Raw genomic sequence first — 14,196 nt, 5'->3', positions numbered from 1 at the left:
TAGTTACAAAATTAGAAAAGATTGTTCTGTGTATGCACACTTTGTGATTTTCAAACACTTGAGGCCAGCTCTCCATTCCGGATGAGTTCTGGTCAGTGCAGAAACTTGGACGATCAGCTGTGGCTTCAACAATGCTCTAGTTTAATTATAAGTTAGATGTAGGAATCATTGAGTGGAATTCTATGGGTTCCATTACACTAGAGGAGCATAGCTGTCCCTTCTCACTTTAAAATCTATATCAAGGGCCATCCAGGGAGTGATTCTGTCCCCAGCATAGGCTTATCTAATTTAGACTGCTGCAACAGAAAATAGGTGGAATGCAGTGAACTCTTGCTACATACCCTCTCCCTGGCCATGCTGAGGGTGAGCGAGTGGAGACCGCAGTCTACCAGCTCTACACCAAATCACCAGGGACTATTTTAACCCATTTATGTTTTATCCTGCCAAAAAGCCAGGCTGGAACTGAGAATTGCCCCCTTATCTTATTTGTCAAAATAACTTCAAATATGTCAGAGACTCTTATGCTCAGTGATGACTAAGGCCATGGAAAGCATGATGTTGGCATTAAATAAGCATTTTTGAACACTAGGAGCACAAGAGAGTTACCCCACCCCTTAAATAAACTAAAAAAAGACCACAGAGAATTTTAAAACACCATTCCAGCTACCTCTGCACTTTTGGCATGAATTTCAACCCAAAGTGTAACTCTTTCGAAAAGCAACAACTGCTTGTAAATAAGGTCATTTACTAATGCTGCCCTCTCGGTAATGGATACCACATCTCTCAGTAATCACATCAGTGATCCTTTAGCATGAGTGAGTCAGATTCTCAACTGATGTAAGTCAGAACAGCTCCACCAGAGTCAGCTGAGGAGCTAACAGCATTTGTTTGATGTGAAATACGTATACATTTTATATGGCTGATCATTGAGCTTTGAAGATGGAGTGTAGTGGAGCACACATTTTCCCCCCTCCCTAAAGTGAGATATCTGCTCTTTTGAATCAGCAGAGCAGAAAAGTTTGAAGAAGAAATGAAGGACCTGACTCTCCTCTGCCTTGCACTTCATGTGGTCATTTACTCCAGTGCAAACTGGGTCTAAAATGCTACCAAATCAGCTTAGAGATAGGCTTGAGCTTCTGCATTCAGATTCAAAGTTCTTCAAAATGTAAGGTGTCCATATGTAAGACTGGTTTCAGAGTAGCAGGCGTGTTAGTCTGTATCCGCAAAAAGAAAAGGAGTACTTGTGGCACCTTAGAGACTAACCAATTTATTTGAGCATAAGCTTTCGTGAGCTACAACTCACTTCATCGGTGAATGCATCCGATGAAGTGAGCTGTAGCTCATGAAAGCTTATGCTCAAATAAATTTGTTAGTCTCTAAGGTGCCACAAGTACTCCTTTTCTTTATATGTAAATTTGTCTCTGGCCCATTGCTAATATTGACATTTACACATAGAATAGAAAGTTTGACTTTCTTTTGTAGATTCCTACATACAATACTTGGTGGAACAACTGATATATCTATCTTGGCCCTATCACCATGGTAGCTGAGAATCTATATAAAATCAACTTTTCTCTGAAAATAATACAGCAAATGGCCACAGACATGATCCAGACATTCTGAGGTTGATGTGGCTTGGAATCATAACTGTTGCTCTATCTCAAAAGGGTCAAATTGTCACTGTGACAGTAGTCAGAATCAGCATGGTCCAGTATATAGGGTGAAATCCTGGCTCCATTGAAATCAATCATAAAACTTCCATTGACAATGGAGCCAGGATTTCATCCCTGGAGTCTATTCCTAGCTCTCCCATTTACTTGCTGTGTGTCTTTGGACAAGTCACATCATCTCTCTGCCTCAGTTTCCCCTTCAGCCTCCCTCCCCCGACCATAGATTGTAAGCTCTTTGGGGGGCAGGGACAGTCTTTTATTGTGTTTGTATAGCCCTGAGCACAATGGGGACTAATCTCAGTTTAAGTCTCTAAGCGCTACTGTAACACAGATTAATAATAATAAATGTTGTGATAATGGAGAGGTTGGCATTTTGTTTTACAGTGAGGATCTGGTCAGAAATGTGACTATGAAAACCAGCAGCTTTAATTTAAGAGATCTTCTCCCTGCGGGTATTTAGAATGCTTTAGTGACCAAAGTAAGTGTGAATGAAGTGATGTATAATAGCACCTGCTTTACTGCAGTTCAGTTCATTTCTAAAACCAAAGCAGTGTTAAAAATTAAGAGGCTCAATCATCTTGTCATTTGCATGCACACAACTGCTGTTGATTCACAAAAGAGCTGCAGGTGCACTAAGCATTGGACTTTCCTTAAAACAAAGTAACTGCTTTGGACTAATCCTCTTTAAACCAATAGATACATTCTTGCAGGAACTTCTGCCTTTGGTCTCCACATATTTTTTTAACCCTTTTGTGCCATCTTAAAAAGAGGTGTTGTCGTTTAGAAATATTTACAAAAATCATCATTTAACTCCAAGCAAGAAAATTACTTCATATTTAAAGGGTAAGCTAATGTTTCAGTGTGTACATCTGCTAATGAAACGTAGAGTTTAAATGAGATGCCAAATTGTGCCTTTATTTTTTTTCTCCTCAACCCTTCATAATCTATAAACTGGGATATAAATCACATAGGATGAATATTGATTTTACATTCATAAAGCTCTATAGCTTCCAAATATTCTTTGTTAGAGTGAGCGCTTCACAAGCTACATTATAAACAAAACACTATTTCGGGGGGTGGGGAGGGAGGCGTTTGCTACAGAGATGGTTACGTACTCCTCCCTCACATGAAGTATACCAGAGAATATCTTGCAAAGAAATCAGTCTGAAAGGATAATAAATCTAAAATAGTAACAATCTACAATAATAATTTTATAAATATAATAATGGATCTAAATAAGGATTCTTTGAAATAGGAGATATTTGGGGTGGGTGAATGGGTACGCTGACTTATCCACCTCTTTCTCCTATGCCCTTCTTTCTCCTCCAAACAAACAAACAAACAAAAAACTAGCTCTCTGAATCAGATCATATCTCAATTCAGTTGTAAAGTGGGTTAGAGGTATTTATGTGCACAGAAGCCACATAAAACATCTACTGAAGGAAGCAGGATGAATTATATAAATAGCACTCATTTGATTCCAATTATATATTAAACTTTTCTAATTGATAATAAGAAAATGTTTACTCCTACCAGGAGCTGTGAATACGCCAGATATACTATTGTCTCCTGTAATGTTTTGTTTATAATTACTTTTTATTGTAAGCACAAACATGCTTTATTTTTCAAATATAGGTACCAGGAAGAAAGCAAAAAATATTCAGTACTTCCTTCTACTGTAATGAACTTGAAATCTAGGCAATAAAGAAATAAGAATGTACAGATGTATTTTCCTTTTCATATTTATTCTTTCATACTTTAAAATGATTAAGCTGGTATTTTGGGAAGTAATGTTCTTGCTTACATTTTAGATTTTGGTCATTTAGGGACTGGTTGTCAAAGGGAGCAAAGCCATAATGGGGCATCATTTTCTGTGTTTTCTCCCTATTATAGTATAGCTAAGCTGGTCTGATGTTTCCTGCAAAATAGGTGCCTCTTCTGCTGTGCATGACATACATATTTTCCTTTGGACGAGGGGATGATTCTAGCGAACACAAAACAAAAAGAATACTAACCGATCAGTAAGTAATACCATCAGTAAAAGGAAAATCAGAAAAAGCATTGATCATGAATTAATGCTGCGTTGAGCTGGAATAACCTGCACTCTTTTACATACATGATTTTGTAGTTTTTGTAGCAATGCCTGCTGCATATGGATTGAGCATCTTTCTTGCCATCATACTCCTGCATAAATATAGCTGAACACATACAGAGATGATTTTAACATGATGCTCTCCAGCTCATCAGATAATGTCTCATACCTGTTATTGAATCACAATGAACAACTCCCCAGAATCTGCCGTTGTTAAGGGTATTTAAACTCCTCTGCACTTGTGATGGACTCAAGGAGGTTTAGCAACCTACAATGAACAATACCAAAAGTATCACTTTGCACAGGAAGAAGAATAGCTAAGTATCCAAAATTCATCTAAAATCACAGTGAAGTAAGGTGCAATTGTCCTTTAGGATTTGATATTTCATCAGTGTAATGAAGTCAACCTGTAGGGTACAGGTCAATAGGCAGCAAGTCATTCACAGGGAGCACACACCAAATTCGGTCAACCATAAATTCAGGCTCACTGAAAGGGCTCACAGAAAGTTACATACTTACATGAGAAATTGCAGTGACTCCAGCTGGACTAGTTACATGTTTAAAATTGCTCATGTACATACATGTTTGCAGGCTTAGGGAACCAAACAAACAATCTAGAGGCATCCCGGGCTGTCCCCACTATGAACTATGACATGTAGTCTATTGTTATGATGGGAATAGACTGCTTAAATCTTAATGTTGCCTGGCCCATGTCTGTATCTCCTCAGCAGAAAAGTAATTTTCTCCCCAAACCAGAAGACTCTGAATCTCGCTTGAAAGAAAATGTATGTTAAAGGAACATAGAGTCAGACCCATGATAGTCCATCAGATCCTAGGCTTTCCCCTTTACGGTGGCCTAAGGAACAGATTTTTTCAGCACCCACAATGGAGCCCAAATTCATCTCCCATTTACACACCTCTAAGCCAGTGCACAGACTCACCAACCTGGGAAAGAAAGGAGGAAGAACCAAAGTCCCAACTACAGGTCACTTCACCCTTTTTTCCTTAGAGGTGGCTTTATTTCCAAAAACAGAACTCAAAAGCACAACAAATTAGCAACACTACTGGAAAATAACCACTCGGAGCTTTCCAGCTACAGCGAGCTGAGAGAAGAGAGAACATAAACATCCCCATGATAACCTTCTTTGAACCCACTTCCACTTTCCACCCAAAACAGCCACGTTATAGGGAGGAATCTATTAACCCCTTACACGCTGGAGTGCCTTTACACCTTGTCACAGAACCTCAGTGAACTGGCGGATTTTCCCAGCAGCTTCCAAGAAGAATAGCGGGAGCCATCAGGTTCTGAGTTCTTTTGAAAATCTGGCCTTAATGAGAAAAGTGAGTCTTTTGTTCAGAGGTTAATTTTTTCCCCTTATTTTGGTTTTTGCAGCCCATGGGATCGGAGCGGATGGAGATGCGCAAACGGCAGATGTCTGTGGCCCAGGAGACACCAAGTTCCACACAGGCACAGCATGGCATTGGGAATCGAGCTTCCAATGCCTGCTGCTTTTGTTGGTGCTGTTGTTGTAGCTGTTCATGGTATGTCTTTCGGTGTCTCAACTCAAACCTGCAGGGGTGAGTGATGGCCAGTAATCAGGACAACATAAACAGCACAGCACTTGGGGTAATAATACAAGTCTGGAACGATAGGAAAAAGGTGGCTATGTTGCAATTCTGGATGCAGTTTTCAGCTCCAGTTCTTGTGGGTTTTCCATTGAAATAATTAAGGATGTAAAAAGAGTTCTGTATACCAGCATCAGCTGGGTGTGTGTGGCAGGGGGGAAGGCGGGGGCTAAAATGGCGCTTTAAATAAAAAGGTATGTTATTCTTTTCTTAGCACTGCTCTAGGCTGCACGCACATCATGGTAACAATTTCCTTGTTACTAAAGAACTGCTCATGTGCTTGATGTTGTACAAGACAGAACAGTCCAGTCCCAGCACCAAAAAAAGCTTACATTCTAAGGCCTTGTCTACACTAACGGGAAAAGTTGGTCTAAACTATGCAATTTGAGTTACATGAATAGTGTAACTCAAATCAACGTACCTTAGATCTACTTACCGCAGGGTCCACACTACACAATATCGACGGGGGACGCTGTCCCGTCATCTCCCCTTACTCCTGATTTTGTGCTTTAACTTTGAGAAACAAAAAAGGAAATTGTTCATAAGGAATAGAGATAGATGTGAATTAGTGCAGGGTCTCTTTCTATGAGAATGATTATGGCCATGTTTAGTAGTATCGTAAAGAATGAGATTCTGGCAACTGCAGAAAGCTTTTTAAGCCACCAGATCTTCATATGCTTTGCCCATTAAAGGCATTACATATTAATGCTAAACAACAGTAATAACCAACTGCAGGTAGTTGTAACATTGAACTACTTTCACCCATGGCTTTCTGGGTTGCTAGAAATGGCCAAATTAAAATTATTCCTCTAGAATAGAGAAGACGGAAAGAGGTGCAATGAAAGAGTGTAAGGTAGGTTCAAAATTATCAGTCAATGAGGTTCTTATTTACTATGAGAAATCTCATTGGCTGTTAGAGTATCTACCTGACAGAATATCCAGATTTGCATTTAAGGTCCAGGCCCACTAAAATAGAATAACTATATAGAGAGGATCACTACAGAGCTTTGCGACATTTGGTTCCTGGAAGATGTCATAAGAACAGGTTAAAAATTAACTTGTATAGGGACAGTTCCTGCAAGATGGAGAACTCCCAGTGGGAGCTGAGCACCTAGCAGGCAGAAGACAGCACTACCTATATTTAGTTTTTCACTTACTACAGCCTTTTGCTTTCTTGACTAAACATGAGGTTGCCATCCCCTTATTCATTCCAGGAATTCATATTTTAGTAGTGTGTCAGTCAGTCTTATCACAAACTAAAATAGCCATCCCTTTTCTCCTTGATAAGTCATTTGTCACACTATAGTGGTATCTTACCATACCTTTAGTGATGATGATAGTTTTTCCTGAGTGAATCTGCAACACTGTACCAAATTGATGGAACTGCATGTGGCCATGATCCCACTCCACCCATTCACTTTTAAGATCCACTCTTTGTGGACAGAATAAATCTCTCTTGCTGTGCAGATTTGCAAGACTGAAGACTGCATCCTTGAAGCTTCTTTACCTCCACATTCAGATAAAAGTAGGCAAACTTCTGGGTCCAAAAATAAAGTGGCCAACCTGTATAGAAAATGGTTAGTTACTGTAACTGTGATTTTTTGATATGTGATGCAGACATGTATTCCACGTAAGTGTGTGCATGCCCAGAGAATTTTGCCTAGCAATACCCATAGAGGAGCAATGTTTGTGCCTCATGGCCATAGCCCCTCCCTTGGCTATATGAGGTGGTACCGCCCCGACCCCCCTCAGTTTCTTCGCATCAAATGCCCAGAGACTAGACTCTGATGCAGAGGGCATGGAGGGTGGGTCATGGAATACACATCTGCATCACATCTTGAAGAACCACAGTTACAGTAGGTAGCCATTTCTTCTTCTTTGAGTAGATGCAGCTGTGTATTTCACTTAGGTGACTCACAGACAGAACTCTGGGTGGCTGGGCTCAGTCTACCTAAACACGGTTTGCAAGACCTCCCTACCAAAACCTGCATCCACCCTGGAAGCTGTGGTGATGACATATTAGTTCATAAATGTATGTATGGACAACCATATGGCAGCCCTGCATATGTCCAATATTGAGATGTCACTCAGGAACTCTACTGACGTAGCTTGTGCTCTCTTAGAATGAGCTCATACCTATTGAGGAGGCATAGCTGAAGTTGTTTCATATGCAGTCTTGGTACAGGATCTTACCCATTTAGAGATAGTCTGTGAAGAGACTGCTTGCTTCTTCATAGGATCTGCATATGACACAAACAGGCAAGGCAAAACATGAAACACCTTAGTCCTGTCCAGATAGGCGGCTAGACATCGCTTGACATCTAATGAGATGAATGTGGAATAGGAAATAACAGAGGTAAATATACTGCCTGGTTCAAATGAAACTGAGAGACCACTTTAAACAAAAATTTGGGATGTGGTCATAAAGTCACTTTGTCTTCAGATAATTGTGTATAAGGAGGCTCTGCCATCAGAACCTGCAACTCTCACACTCACCTTGCAGATGTTATTACTCCACTTTCCACAACAGCGGAAAGGGACAAAATGCCAGAGGCTCAAATGGAGGTCCCATTAAATCTGCTAGGACTGTGTTAAAGTCTCACAGAGGAACTGGCTGTCAGACCGGAGGATGAAGAAACCATTTTAAGAATCTTGTTACCATGGCAATGGAGAAGACTGATCTTCCCTGAATGCTCCAGCATGTTGATATGCAGTGAGCACTCCTGCTCTGACCACAGACCTTCAACTTTCAGCAACCCCACATGTGCTCCCCAAGCCATCAGAGAAGCATCAGTGACAAGAGATCTGGTTGGTAACCACTGGACGCCCTGGCAAACCTTCTCTGGATACATCCACCACTGCAAGGAGTCCAGGACCAGTTGAGAAAGATGGCGGCGAAGAGTCAGATGGTAAATAGTCCTGAGTCACATTTGGAGAGGCCGAAGGCACAGCCTTGCAAACTGGACCACCTGCATGCAAACTGACATGTGGCCCAAGAGCCTCAGGCACATTTGAACTGTCATGGAAAGCTGAGACCGGAGACTGAGGTAAAGATGGTGAATTACCTGAAAATGGCCAGTTGGCAGAAATGTTCTCAAACTCGTAGAATGTACTAGGGCCCTAGTGAACTCTATTTTCTGAGTGAGAACCATGCTTGACTTCCCAATGTTTAGGATGAGACCCAGACGGCTGAGGGAGTGCAGTATAATGTCAATGTGAGAAAGAACTTCCTCTCTGGACCTGTCACTCAGTAACCAGTCATCCAGGTATGGGAAGATATGGATTTCTTTCTTTCTGAGATATGCTGTCATGACAACCATGCATTTGGACAGAAGAGAATCCGAATGGAAGCACTGTATACTGAAAATGGTGCTCTGCTGTGACAAATCAAAGAAATTTTCTGTGGCCTGGCAAAATCGCCACATGAAAGTAGGCATCCTGAAGGTTCAGAGCAACAAACCAATTGTTCTGAGACAACGTGGGGATGATAGTCAATAGAGTGATCATTTGGAACCTCATGTATCTGATATTTTTGTTGACACCGTAAAGGTTGAGAATGGGTCTTAACCCTCCCCTGGGTTTGGGCACCAGAAAGTATCAGGAATAGCACCTATGATTCCAGTGTTCTGGTGGAACTCCTCCCCCACTCCCAAAGCCAGTAGACCACAAACCTGCTTGAGGAGCAATATCTTGTGAGAGGGGTCCCTGAAGAGGGGCAGGAAGGGATGGTGGGAAACTGGATTGCATAGCTTGATCTGACAGTGCTTAGGACCCAGCTGCCTGTGATCAAGCCCCAAGTATTGTAGAAATGGGCCAGCCTGTCCCCAAACGGAGGGAATGGGGAGAACAGAGCAATGACTGGAACACTGTTCTGAGCCAAGGAGTCAAAATGGGTACTTGCAGGACTCGTGTGGACCGACCAAACCCCAGACCTGACTTTCTCCTCCTATGGGAGCTATGCCCTTTTCTGGGATAGTCCCACCGTCTTGGGGGGAAGGAAAGGCTGCCCAAATGTGCACCGTGGACAGCTGCTGCTACTGTTGATCACCGTAGTGGTACCTCTGCACTGCTGATGTATACACCCCCAAGGACCAGAAGGTAGCCCTAGAGCCCTTGAAGTAGTTCAGAGTCTCATCCATCTTGGCTGAAAATAGTGCTTGGTCATCGAAGGGTAAATTCTCTATGGCCTGCTGCACATGGGGAGCAATGCCTGAATTCCGCAGCCAGGAAATCCTTCTCATGGTTATCACCGAGGTCATCACTCTGGCCAAAAGTATCTGCAATGTCCAGCATGGACTGCAACAGTGTCTTAGCCACCAAGCAGCCTCTAGTGACAAATGACTGACATTCCTCGCTCGCGGCTTCGGGCAGCTGATCTGCAAACTTAGACATAGCCACCCAGTTCACAAAGTTGTACTGGGACAGCAATGTCTGCTGGTTAGCAATCCACAAGGAAGAGGAGGTGTAAATATTCTTGCCCATCAGGTCCACTCATTCAGAGTCCTTATCCTCGGGATGGGTCTTAAAGCTGCCCTGCTGGGCTCTTATTCACTACGGTTATGACCCCGGAATCTGGGCACAGATGTGAGTAAAAACATTCACACCCCTGCACCAGAATGAAGTAGCAGGTTCTCCATGTGCTTTGCTGCAGGTGGTGCCAAAGCCAGTGTGCTCCAGAGGACCTCAGCAGGCTCAAGGACTACATTATTAATAGAGAGGGCTACTCTCCCAGGGACAGATGGCTGCAGAATATCCACTAACCTATGGGCGTTCTCCTGCAGGAACGCCACTTGAATTCCAGGGATGCAACCAAGTGCTGCAAAAGGTCTTGGTATGCCTGAAATCCTCCTGTACCAAAGGAGAGGAAGAGCCAGGCACTGTGGAATTGTCCAAGGATGAAGATGAAGCAGTTAACTGTGCCAGAGCTGGATCCTGTCCCAGGACTGATGAACCTACACGGGACAACTCTGGAGGCTCTTTCAGGGGAAAGATCACCAGTGCCTGGGCCTGTGACAGATCGACAGTCACCACCACAGACTTGCTCGGTGAGCTCACCTTCAAGCGAGATGAGGAGTGGGCCTCCACGACTGAGGATTGTCCTGTGGATTCCATGGAAGTCACTGGTACATATAAGGCATTGATGGCCTGTAGACACTAGGCCAGGGGCTGCCGTCCCAACAGTGAGATGAGTGCCAATCCTGGTACCCATAGCGCTCCATGAACAGCCCCCTATGAGGGTCAAGCAATGGAAAGTGAGAGGAGGAAGATCCCAACCTGGACGCTGAAGAGTTCCAGGCTACAGGCAATAAAGGTGGAGCCAGCCCTGAGGGTGCAAGCAACCGGTCCAACTTGTGTATAACCCAGACTAAAGAGGGAAAGCTTGGCTGACAGTGGAAACCGTATTGGCAGCATGGAGCCAGAAGCGGTGCCAGAAGCGGCACTGACCCCAAAGTTGGCAGTGGTACTGAGGTAACTGATGGTGCCGAAGTGGAGGGTGGTGAGTGCCACCACAGTAACATCAGCAGCACCAGTTGCAGCGGTGCCAAAGACAGTCCTGGTGTCAGGCAGGTCCCTGGTGCTGAGCCCAGCAACAGCCCCACTTCCACTGACTGTGAAAGGGAAACAGCAGGGTATGGTGCAGACAGACCCACAGGGTCAGCAGCCCGCCCATCCAATGGGGCTATAAAGGATGCAGCCTGGACCAAGGGTGACGTTGGGACAGAAAGTTAGAGGTCTGTTGCTGCCTGATATGCCGCTGACACAGAAACACCCAGTGCCGGCATTGCCCTCATTGATCCTGGTTTCAGTGGATGCCCCAGGGCTGGAACCAGAGTCAACAAGATGGTATCTTTGCCCTCCTTGCACAAGAGCAGTTGGGGAGCGGTTGATAGGACCTGCTCTGTCCCGTGCGCCAGCATTTGACCCATGCTGATCTGTGCTCCTTCTGGAGGAAGGAGACAAGTCCCCATGTGACCTGAAGCAGCTTCAGTCGGTCCTGTCAACCTTTTCCTCAAGGCACTCGACAGGGAATAACTCCTTTGGACAAGTTGCCAGCTCCAGGAAACAAAGTGGCAGCTCTCTCAGAACTCAAAGGTGACCTCCAATTTGACAAGGGCCTTGGTGCCAAAGCAGGCCACATGGCCTGTTAGAGCAAGTGCTGCTTCAGATGAAGATCCCTCACCACCCTCGTCCATTTGGTGAACAATCTGCAAATCAACCACCGCTCCTTGATGTGGGCTTCACCTGGACACAACAAGCATCAGCTGGGGCGATCATTATTGGCGATCGCTCCCCCACATGATGGAATGTTTGAACCCTGGCGAGGGCGTCACCAGGGAAATATTTAAACTACAGCTAACACTAAATCTAACTAACACTGCCCCAACTATATACAACTAGAAAAGTCACTAAAAATAGAGGGATGATGAGGTGAAAACCACACAGAACTCTGACTCCAGCCATGGGGCAGTAAGAAGGAACTGAGGGGGTCAGGGCAGAACCACCTCATATAGCCAGAGAAGGGGCTATGGCCACGAGGCGCAAGCATCGCCCTGCTACTGATACTACTAGGCAAAATGCTCTGGCTCGTGTGTTCTGGACACACACACACCTAAGCAGAATACATGGCTGCATCTAGTGAAGAAGTAATTCTCTGTTGCACCAATTTACTTCAACCTACAAAAGGACTTTGGTGCATGTATAAAGCATTAACTGAGCAACTCTAATTATTATAAATGGGAATTGTGCTGTTAATATTTTATGTCAAACTGAGAAAATAACCTATAAAAATCATTTTTTGTGTTTGCACAGCACCTGACTTCAGAACGTAAGTATATTGGCTATCAAATCAATCCACCTGCAATCAGCGAAAAGGAGTCCAGAAATTATATCAAGTTATCAGAGGATATGGAAATATTTTAACACTTACTTTTTATACTTAATATTTTTTCAACTTTTACATCGTGGTAGTGCCTAGAGGCCAACCAGGTTGGGGATCCATTGGGCGAGGTCCTTTATAGCATAGTATAATAAATGACAGCAAAAGGAAGTTTCAATACAATCCCCCTGTTCAACTGGCCGCAGGGTGCTTTGGGAAGGATTTTCAATGCCTCATGGGGCAGGCACAGCATCACACGATGCAGGTTTCCCAATCCCAATTCCATGGGCATCCTACTACATTGCCATCTGCTTTTCAACTTAAGTGGGGGAGGTGCAGGGGAGGGCAGAGTGTGTGACAGGGTGTGTGTGAGGAGGGGGGAAAGAGTGTGTTTCGTGGGACAGAGAGTGTCAGCATACTGTCTTGTAACTTCAGACAGTGGCAGGAAGCAATCAGCCCTGAGGCATGGGGAGTGGGAAACCCCGCCACCAGCCCCCGCCACCCACCCCAGCTCTCTGCACAGCAATCTCTCTGAAGGGGAAGGGTGCATGCCTTCAGGGCAGCCAGCTGAGTTCAAAACAATGAGCAGAGCGGACACTTGAGGGATTATGGGATACTTCCGGAGGCCAATTGATTGCTTTCTGCCCTGTAATGTTTACACTACTAATACAGCACGGAGCCTGTGGGCTGTAAGGCTTACGACTCTTGTCTAGGTGGTTTTTTTGCAATGCTGCAACTGAGGCATTTCAGAGCACAAAGTGGCTTGGCAGTGTGTATACCTCAGGAGTTACACCACAGAAAGCTGCTTTACTGTGCAGTAACTTGCCAGCGTAGACAATTTCACAAGGAAGACCCTTTTGAGAGACACTTGGATCTGGTCCTAAGAAAACTCTACCAACTGAATAATTTCCACAGCCCACTGACTAAATGAGCCTCCAACTTCCAGTGTATGACAGCTGTGTAACACTAGTAAGATCAAAGACTCAAGGATGGTTTTAACCCATAGATGAATACATATAAGATACACCCATAACTATAGCTTGCCCAAGAAAAGGAAATAAAAGCACTTCTTGAACACTGACTTAATGGATTAATATAAACTTCACTTCCCATTATTTCCTTTGAATTGTTGATAACTACTCCTCCTCCGCTCTTTTATCTGATACTCTGTCAGGCACCGGAAAAAGCAGCATAAGTGTTAAAATGCTACAAAGCAAGCTATTTACTCAATGGGGTGTTGAAATTACTCAATTTTGATGACACTTAAAATTCCTATTGGCATTTAAGAATAGCCTGGGAACTGGGTGCAGGCTACAAACAAAGCAGCTTTTCTCTGCCTTAAAATCACTTATAATTTTCTGAGAACTGTTTTATAGTAACAAGGAAGGGGAAACAAACTGCAATTAAATGTTCTATTTATAATCCCTATTCACAAAATGTCTTTCCTCAAAATAGCTCAAGTGCTTTCCACTGAAAAATTATGAATAGAAACAAAAATAACAGTCCACATGAGTCATGTGGCTGAGAAGCAGAGACTTCACTATTCATGGCCCTTTGAATACTAGAATGAGAATGAACCATTATGGGACCAGGAAATGAGTACCAATGCCTGGATGCCCAAAGTGTGTGATGCAGTTATAACTTAAGTCACAGACTTGTTATCCTTTTGGAGCCTGCGATAGATGGAGCTATGTAAATAGTTTGTTCTCTCTGCTTTGCACTTTTACATTTTTTGGGAGTCTTCTTATCTGCAGGCGTAGCTACCATTTTGTGAGGCGTAGTAAATATTGCATATTACGAAGGAGGCAGAATGTTAGCCTATGGAGACATTTATTCTTGTGTCTCCTTCAGTCTAAAATATGTCACGCTGAAGCATATTCTGTTTATGGAAAACATAACTTTAAAAAAAAAAACAGGGTCAATGGTCACTA

General features: G+C 43.5%; 1 protein-coding gene across 5 annotated transcripts in view; it reads left to right on the top strand.

Moving 5' to 3' along the window:
- RGS20 (regulator of G protein signaling 20) overlaps window positions 1-14,196 on the top strand; it is a gene marked incomplete at its 5' end in the record, with an annotated part of 73,697 nt that overhangs the window by 53,716 nt on the left and 5,785 nt on the right. For 2 of the 5 annotated variants that reach the window (XM_084619656.1, XM_084619657.1), the window contains one exon: window positions 5,156-5,304. In XM_084619656.1, the coding sequence (XP_084475782.1) occupies window positions 5,156-5,304 (149 nt within the window). Of the gene's footprint in view, window positions 1-3,628; window positions 3,692-5,155; window positions 5,341-14,196 lie in introns of those variants that run through there. The other 3 variants (XM_084619655.1, XM_084619659.1, XM_084619658.1) reach the window with 2 other exon arrangements.

The sequence above is a fragment of the Lepidochelys olivacea genome, assembly GCF_965140295.1.
Source record: "Lepidochelys olivacea isolate rLepOli2 genome assembly, chromosome: 2".
Taxonomy (NCBI): Eukaryota; Metazoa; Chordata; order Testudines; family Cheloniidae; genus Lepidochelys; species Lepidochelys olivacea.
Note: the sequence above shows the minus strand (reverse complement) of the source record. Positions and strands in the feature narration are given on the sequence as shown.